This window comes from Gavialis gangeticus, unplaced genomic scaffold, assembly GCF_001723915.1.
Source record: "Gavialis gangeticus isolate Ggan-Ray unplaced genomic scaffold, GavGan_comp1, whole genome shotgun sequence".
NCBI lineage: Eukaryota > Metazoa > Chordata > Crocodylia > Gavialidae > Gavialis > Gavialis gangeticus.
In genome coordinates, this window is record NW_017729004.1 from 60,636,920 (window position 1) to 60,646,475 (window position 9,556).

Below are 9,556 nucleotides of genomic sequence, written 5' to 3' on the forward strand. Positions count from 1 at the left end.
ATCTACAAGGTCCCTTCTGACCCTACTTCTATGATTATATTAGAATTACTTATTTTCAGGGAATTTTTTTTTCTTCCTCCTTCCTGTCCAGTGTAAAGTTAGTAAAATCATAGGTGTTACTACTACTAATTTGTTTTCAGAAGTACAGACTGTTGCTAAAAGCACAATGGATGCTTGAATTAATCCAACTATCTTTTTTCATACTTAAATAACATATTTATTAAATATAGTTGCTTCTAGTTTATATTACATTTACAAACATGGGTATTTAATATTGGTATCTAAATCCAGATTTAAATAAATCAGTTAAATAAAAGTGACTTCTTTCAGCACTAAGTTTGAAAATGTTTGTCTATATATCTAATCTCTCTTTTGCAAGGTAAGTTCTTGGAAAAGGCCTGTATAAGAAATCTGTAATGAAAATAGGTATCCTTTGACTTGCACTGATGGGCAAGGTACTGATAAAGCTGTGTGAGAAACTGATGTTTTGGTTAGCTTCAAATTCTGGAATTTTTTTCTTCTCTAATCTTCATTTTCACACTTCAGTGACCAGCAATAGAGTCAAGTAGAATATGGCTCCCACTGATTTATCTGATCAATATCAATCCTGAGTTATGCAAAGAATTTACTAGAAAATGATGAAAAGCACTCTACTTCTCCTCTACACAGCCTCTAGGTTGTAGAAGAGTCAGGGAAATAAGTAAGTGATGGAAGAATTTGTTCACATTCTAAGTCGTTGTAAAACAATCATTTTATGGAGAGGGAGAGGAGAAACATTTTTTCCGTGGGAATTCCTGAAACCTTCCTTGAAGGAGATGCAGTTAGAGATATGTCCCACTTTAACCCGTGTGTGTGTATGCATGTGAACAAGAAGTATGCTGACATGATGTTTGTGGAGTGTCAGAAGTAGGACACTTTTTAGAGCAGTGAGGCCAACCTTTTTAGAAGGCATGCCACAGATGAAGCCCTATGCCCTCCTGGAATGCCACACTGGTCCCCTTCCCTTGCCCAATGTGGCACTCTGTCTTCTGCTCTCAATCTGCTACTCTGCTTTCTGTTCGGTCTGCTCTGCCACTCTTCTTTCTACTACTTGCCTGATTTTTGATCCTGTGTTATCTGTCTTCTCCTTGATCGCATACCATGTATAGAAGCATCCCTTGGCACTTGTGGGACACATGCCACAGGTTGGCCACCCCATTCTAGAGCATGTGCTCTCCACTCCAACATGCATGCACCAAACCAGAAAATGAAGTGAAGTCACTCCAGACTGTCACCATTTAAAATGGCATTCATGCATACTGAAGACTGTGATCTAGAAGATTCATACAGAGATGTCTTAAGAGTATCTTCACTATTACATTCCTGAGTTTGGCATGTGCAAGGAGGAGCAAGTGACCAGGGCATGCTTAGGATTACCAGACAAACTGGGAATATGATGTTGGCATACCCAATGAAGCCCCACAATGGGTATCAACACATGGAGAAAACGGGTACAAAAGTGCCAAATGGTAAAAGAAGAGGGCTAAAGATTTTAGAAATGTAACTGATGACACATTTAATGGTAAAGCTGTAGTAGTACAACTTGCCAGACTTTCCAAAATCCAAGGGCCAGCTGTATTTATTCAGCTACATCATTATAATTGCTTCACATCCAAGGGTAAAAATCTCTTATTTCAAAAGCAAATGTGATATCCTTGTATGATTAAACGGGTCTGTCCTTGGCGGTTTTTTACACTGAATCATATTCATCATTTAAAAAGTACCCTGTGATGAAAGTACTATTACTGAACATTTTTTAAATACCAAACATGTTTTGAATGCATTTTGGAGGCCACATCTACAGTTACCTATGTCTTAAATTCCACTTGAGAATATTTTGGCTACTCTTTAGCTATCAGAACATGAGTTTGTATTTCTTTCTTTCTTCTATAGCCAAAAAGATATGGATTACACAAGCATGTTAGATTTAGCAAATTATTTTTTCTCTGTAGTTTAGATGTGTTTCAACCAATGAAACATTCCCCATGCAATCTGGCAATTGTTCTCAGTGTGACTAAACCCAGTATAACCACAAGATTTACTCAGCTATATTCCAAGTGCTCTGCTCTGGAACCACTTCCAGCACGAGAACAAAAAGCAATGTCTACAAGAGATGGGAGGGAAATGGTTTTTGCATGTCACAAAACTTTCAGAGGGTGTGAAAAATGTTCCTGTTCTGTATCTGGACAAAACAAAGACATTTCCATGTTTTGGGGGTTGGGAAGAGAGAAGGAGGCATGTAACAGTGACCTTGGGCCTGTTGTTTTGAGCGAGAAGCAGTCCAGAGGGAGCACAGCTGGCCAGAGGGAGCACAGCTACTACTGTTTACCATAGTAACTGGTCAGTGAGGTTAATTAGCAGGTACCCACAGGCAGCCAAGGGTAATTTCCCAACCCAAAGGGGGCAGGGCCTTAGGAGGAATATAAGCTCAGAGCCTGAGTCAGCAAGCCAGTCTAGCCCTGCAAGCTGCAGGGTAGGAGTTCCTGGGTAGAAGTTCCTGGCCAGGAGATCTACCAGGGAATAGTAGATGGACTGCTGTGCTGCCTTGGATCACCTGTGAGGCTCTGGGAGCTCACAGGGGTACAACCCAGAGTGGGGAGGTTATCCTGGCCTCGGAGGTGAGGGAAAGTTTTCCCTTTTAAACATACAGAGGGCTGCTTTCCCTTTTTGTTGTTAGTGGGCCCAGAAGGGAGAGTTTATGATATAGCCCAGGGACTTAGTGTTTGGTTACAGTCTGTACCAGTGGCTTGGCTTGGGACTGTGAGGGGTAGTATTTGGAGGTCACATTAGTGCCCTCGGGGCACATGTTTACCTTGAGCCCTGCCAGGGGCAGGCTTAAGGCCAAGTGAGTGACTGCAGAGTAACTGCTGAGCCCAGAGTAGGGCAGAGCATGGGACAAGAGGAGAGCAGGGCCAAGGGGTCTAGCATACAAGGGGAAAGGCAGGGAGCAGGGGCCCAGTGCCCTGAAGGGCAAGATGATAACTAGTGCCTCAAAGCCAGGTCCTATCCAGGGGACTAGAAGGCCCAGCTAGAGGAAAGGGGCAGAGGTCAAGAATACTGAAGCCCTGACAGGAGAGAGTGACATTACAGCAACACCCATGAGGCTTGGGCAATGGTGTAGGGGAGGAACAGAGCCCTGTAGTTAGCCCCTTAGGCTTATGGGTGCCCTGGGGCACAGAAAGACAGAGAATGCCAATGCAGCTCAGGAGCTGGGTCAGGGCCAGTGGTGTGCAGGAGGGACCTGCTGGCTAGTGGATGAAGCAAGGCTCACTCTAGGACTCTCAAGTACCTATTGTCTGGAAAGGTAGGCTTACATCAAGGAGTGGTGCATGGGCAAGAAGGAGATGAGGGTATCCAAGAGGCAGAGCAGGGCATGGGTTGTGAAGCTACCAGGGGCATCACGGCTGCCCCTGGGACCCCAAAGTGTTACAGGGAGGGAGAGAACCCACACCGAGTTAATCATCTAACTGAATCAGGGAGAGCTGTAACAGAAACCTACACTTTTACTGGCCAGTCCCAGAAATTTCATCTGGGGGACACACTTCCTCTGCCTGAAGAATGGTGTTTGTACCTGAAGGCTTGCAAAGAAGAATTTTTCCAGCTGTTTTAATTGGTTTAATAAAATATATCAGATTCACCCAAACAGGCTGGTCTATCTGGGACCTAAAACACATTCCTTATGAAAAAAATGCTGAAAGGTACAGTTCTGTAAATTTTTCGTGTTGATGAACTAGCATTTTCTGACCAAAACCCTTTAAACAAATAAATAAAAGTCCCAATTCTAGTACCTGAAGCCAACTGCTGTACCAGCAGGCACATTTTCCAAAGCAGCTCAACCAGAGAGCTCACACCCATAGAGACCCACTATGGGTCAGGGAGGCCCGGGCGAGGGAGATTCCTTGTCCTCCATCAAAGCTGACCTCATGAAGGAACACCTTGACAGGCTGGATACCTTCAAGTCAGCTGGCCCTGATGGGTTTCATCCAAGGGTACTCAGGAAGCTGGCGAACATCATAGCTCAGCCCCTGGCATGGATCTTTGAGAGTTCTTGGTGAAGTGTCCGATGATTGGAAAAGGACCAATGTTATGCTTACTTCAAGAAAGGGAGGAAAGTAGATCTGGCAAACTACAGGCCCATCAGCCTGATCTCTATCCCGGGGAAGGTCTTGGAAAAGATTATCACGGAGACCATCCTTAACAGACTAGCTGAAGGCAATATTCTGAGAGAGACCCAGCATAGGCTTGTTGCGGATAGGTCTTGCTTGACCAATCTCATTTCCGTTTATGACCAGGTGACTTATCACCTGGACAAGGGGGAAGAGATCAACGTTGTATACCTCGACTTTAAAAAAGCCTTCGATCTGGTATTCCATGATCACCTCTTGGCTAAACTGGTTAACTGTGGCCACAACCTCACCACGATCTGCTGGCTAGGGAATTCGCTCCGTGGTAGGACCCAGAGGGTGGTGGTCGATGGGAGCCAATCGTCTTGGTGTGCTGTGACCAGTAGGGTACCTCAAGGCTCTGTTCTAGGGCCTATACTATTTAACATCTTCATCAATGAGGTGGACATTGGAGTCAGAAGCGGACTGGCCAAGTTTGCTGATGACACCAAACTCCGGGGTAAAGCATCCACACCTGAGGACAGGAGGGTGATCCAGACAGATCTTGACAGGCTCATGAAATGGGCAGACAAGAATCTGATGGTGTTTAACACCGAAAAATGCAAGGTTCTCCACCTTGGGAAGAAAAACCTGCAGCATGCTTATAGGCTCAGTAGTGCTACGTTGGTTAGCACTACAGATGAAAGGGACTTGGGGGTCATGGTTGACCACAAGATGAACGTGAGCCTTCAATGTGATGCTGCAGCTAGTAAAGCGAGCAAAACACTGGCTTGCATCCATAGATGCTTCTCAAGCAGATCCCGGGACGTCATTCTCCCGCTGTACTCGGCCTTGTTGAGGCCACAGCAGGAGTACTGCGTCCAGTTTTGGGCTCCACAATTCAAAAAGGATGTAGAGAAGCTTGTGAAGGTGCAGAGGAGAGCCACGTGCATGATCAGAGGTCAGGAAAACAGATCTTATGATGAGAGGCTGAGAGCCATCGGGCTCTTCAGCCTGGAAAAGCGCAGGCTCAGGGATGACGAGATCAAACAGTCACAAACTCTGCTGCGACCGATTCAGGCTGGACATGAGAAAAAACTTCTTCACTGTCTGAGCCCCCAAGTTTTGGAACAGACTGCCGCCGTGGACAGTTTAAGCACCCAGTTTGAACACCTTCAAGACACATTTGGATGCTTTTCTTGCTGGGATCCTATGATCCCTGCTGACTTCCTGCCCCTGGGACAGGGGGCTGGACTCGATGATCCTCTGGGGTCCCTTCCAGCCCAAATGTCTACGAAAAATCTGTTCACTGTGGACCCTGGACTAGAAGATAGCGAATACTATACTCCTAATCCAGTGGAGCATGTCATCACATACTTACCTTTAACCACACAAATAGTTTCAGTGTTTTAACAGTGAAGAGAAATGCCCACAGTGTTCTCCAGTAAGGCTCTAAGCTTCCATCTCTTGTTTCCCTGTATTTTTAATAGCCATTTGTTGACCATTTCTCTGAAGGTTATAAGTAAGTAGGAATGCCGGGGCGTGAGATTCTAGTGGAACTATGTAGGAGTTTGGCTAATTTATGTTATATTTATGTTGTAGCTATCTTGTTTGACTTGATCTGGTGGTAAATGATAAGTCTGTTTCTTAGTATATTTTTATAAGATTGTCAAGGGAATCCAGAGCAATGGATGAATATTCTCTCATGACCAAGTAATCAAAATTCAAATAATGAATATGTTGTAGGCTTGAGGCACTTTTCCTGGTTAAAAAAGACCATGAATAGCTTCAGAAAAACTGTTTTAATAGACATCACTTTGAGAGACAACACGTTAAACTTGGTTACCTTGTTTCCTTGCACACTATCCCCTTGAGGGCCAGGTGGACCTTGTAGACCTTTCTGTCCCAAAGCACCCTGTTAAGAGATGGACAGCAAAACAGAAAAATTAAATGATTATTAACAGCTGTCTTCCAAATAAAAGAAAGGAAATGACTGCCTAAACCAAAGGGCACAGCAAGCTATCATGGTTAATACCAGTTTCTATAGCCAGCAGCATAGAAAGCAGTGGTGTGGCCAGCTTTGACTGTCCAATCCAAATGATCAGGAACCCTTTACAGTTGAGTCAATTGAGCCTTCTTGCCCCTAGAGTGGTACCAAGATTCCTTAACTGCTATGCCACTATCCCCCAGCAACTGCAGCCTTAATCAAGTCAAATTTGCCACAAGCAAAGGTAAGAGCACTTCAATCATGTGGGTAGTCCCAATGAATTCAATATGAATATGTACATGCACAAGTGTGTATAGGAGTAGGGCCTTTGTCTCAGGCCTGAGTCTTAACTAAGTTACAACATGGAAAATCAAGTAGACAAAGGAGTTCTAAAAGTGTGATTGAGATTTGGAGGCAGGCCATTGGCATTGGTAAAATCACAGATCTTCACAACAGACTTACAAACCTTTGGACCAGGTACTCCTATTCCCCTTGGCCCTGGAAGTCCTGGAAGTCCCATTGGTCCAGACTCTCCCTGAAAAGCACGATAAAAGTAAATTACCAAGTAACTCTGAATTGATGCACTCTTTAGTTAGCAACACTTTTATTAATTTGAAATCTTTTAAAATGTTAAAAGTTCCTGAAAACATCTAGGATGAAATGGTCAATCAAGCTAATGAGATGCTTAAAAACATTTAACATGCTCAGTAATTTTATTGAATATATATATATGCATGTGAATAATAATAAGAAAAATAATAGTCTAAAATACAAGTCATGTGTCAGCTGATCAGGGGTTTCTCTAGAATGACTTGGTCTCTGTCTAGTCCCTAAGGACAAAGGTCCACATCACCAATAGTACCATTACAGTTGGCATTAATTTACAACTTCATGCTATAAAATACAAAACATTCAAAGTCCTTACTATACTGGCTTCTCTTTTCACTTCTTGAGGAATTCTGCAGGACAGCCTTGAAGTGTATTGGGCTATTTCACCAGTATCTTTCATAAGAAATAAATGAATTTACCAACAATTTCCATTCAGTTTAAGGATTAAACCACCCACTTCGGTGTAACAGGGTGCATCTACACATGTACATTTTCTGCAGTAACTGAAATTACTGCACAGTATGGGCACATGTCTACATGTGCACACCCATACTAGGCAGTAAATATGAGTCAGGCCCGGCGGGAGGGGGCACATGCCCCCTCAAGCGACCAGTCAGAGACTGAGGGGGGAGGTCCCTCCTGCCAGTTGCACGTGCCTGTCACCTAATTGGGAAATGCTGGCTGTGAGGGTGTGCACCAGTGCTCTCAGGGGGTGCACCCCCATGCAACCCCTCTTTCTAGAGCCAGAATAGGACACAGATTGTGTGGCCACCAAGGGGTGTCACAACTGCCTCTGGAGCACAACTTGCTACACTGACTTACAGAAAAGCTGTTCTGTGGCATTTTTAAGTAATTGTTCTACTTTCCCTTTTCCTTTTTCCATCACTTTAGAGAATCAAACTTCCTCAAGGCAGAGCATATAATGCTTTCTAGGATATGACCACTAACATAAGTGACCTCACCCTTTAGCACTTTATCATAAACTCCTAAGTCAATGCCTGGGAAATAATCAGTAAACATTAACTTGTGATAGCCAGCAAATTCATTTTGAACAGGATTTATCTCACATTTGGCTTTCCTATACCACTGTATTCTGATGATGACCTATAATTATCTAACCAATTATTTTCCTGAAGTCTATTGTATATATGTTATCTGAATAGAGTATGAACAAAATTGGTTCAGCTTTAAAACATTGTACAAAAGAACTGAGGTGCTCCAGTGGTTCTCAAAGTTTGGGGCAACTTAGACAAACCAGAAGCTAGCTAAGTATGTTTTTTTTAATATATAGCTTTTCCCTCTCCTATAACTAAAGGAATAAAAAAAGGTAAGCTGCCTTTAACTATGTGGTATGAAACCAATTACTATGAATTCTTCTTTACAAAATTCCACTCCACAATGATCTTATTTTCTCTCTTGCCTGACTATTGAAGCTAAATAAGAAATGAAGTATAGAAATAATGACATGACTACCTATAGCAGAAAACACAAGAGCTGTCATGCTATTACATGCATTCATTTTCCCCCAGCCATTCCTTAAAAGTAAAGGCCTTTCAGTGAATCAGCCTTGGCTTGTAAAGTTCTTCTTTCCTCGATAAATTCCATTTATTTGTTTAGTATGTTTAAAATGTGCCAGATCCCCTGGGTTATGTAAAAAGGGATACATAATGAGGCAGTATCTTCCATTATTCCACCTTTGAACTTTACTTTTTTTTTTCTAATAAAGTGATCTATTTTTTTTGCATAATATTTTAGGAAAATAAATTGAGTTAGAAAGCTCATGTGGGGCCAGCAAATGTGTGACTGATGAAATCAGATAGGAGGAGTAACATTCTCTCTTGTTTTCTGGATTTAATTTTAAAAGTGGGGGTCAAGCTGTGGATGGTATTCTCCCTGACCATATCATTCATATCCCTGGCTAGTGGTTTCAGCATTCCTTCTGTTCCTTATTGAGAATGCAGGTTTGGCGGCTGCTTATTTGGTGTTGTCTAGGATATGAATTTCTTTAACCTTCCCTTTAGTTGGCATTAGTGTTTTTATATCCATCTGTTCCAGGATTGTCTCCCGACTCTCAATGATATAGAAAATAGTTTGCTGCCTATATTAAATGCATTCCACATGTTTGAGCTTTGGTTTTCTGTGAATCAGGCCTCTGTTACATAAAATTCCAATCTGGGAGCATGCACATGTGTGAGCCACTTCTGAAAGCAGGAAGAACAGAGCTCCAATTCAGCCACATGGAACAGTTTGTATAATGATACTCAGAGGAATAGCATGTAAATTATGACTAGGAGTCTCTTTTATCAAACAAATATGCATTTTAATATGCATTTTTAATATGCATAGACTGGAAAAGTGCAGCCTATATTCATATTAGGAGGCTGGACTTGATGATCCCTTCCAGCCCTAATGTCTATGAATATTTGCAGAGACTGTGGGACTCCCAGTTTTATTTCAGATATGAAATTTTAGTAAAATAAAATAGTTACCAAATATCCTTTTATGAGATGTCTTTGGAAGGAATTCTAGCAAAGCAATGCACATGTCCTTTTCCCCCAGTCACCTACTTTATCAGCTAAGAATTCCAAATCTGCTCCTGCAGGTGGAGCCAGAGGATCGGGGGGGAGGGGGGGTTTGACAGTCTGTTCTTCAGTCAACTTAAAAGGCTCAGATCATGTATTAGTTGTGCCAAACTTAAATAGGCATTATAAGTATCTGATCCATTATTTTGCTAGTCTTACCTTGCAACACAGAGGTTTTTCTAGAAAATTAACGTATGATTATTTAAACTATGGCTTTTATCCAAGTAGTTTAGCTT

At 42.4% G+C, this 9,556-nt stretch overlaps 1 protein-coding gene across 1 annotated transcript in view; it reads right to left on the bottom strand.

Annotated features, from left to right (window-relative positions):
- Positions 1 to 9,556, bottom strand: part of COL28A1 (collagen type XXVIII alpha 1 chain) — a 193,180-nt gene that overhangs the window by 54,517 nt on the left and 129,107 nt on the right. Inside the window, exons 26-27 of the mRNA XM_019508467.1 lie at positions 6,596 to 6,664; positions 5,989 to 6,057 (exon numbers count right to left, since the gene is read on the bottom strand). Of these exons, the coding sequence (XP_019364012.1) occupies positions 5,989 to 6,057; positions 6,596 to 6,664 (138 nt within the window). The remainder of the gene's footprint in view (positions 1 to 5,988; positions 6,058 to 6,595; positions 6,665 to 9,556) is intronic.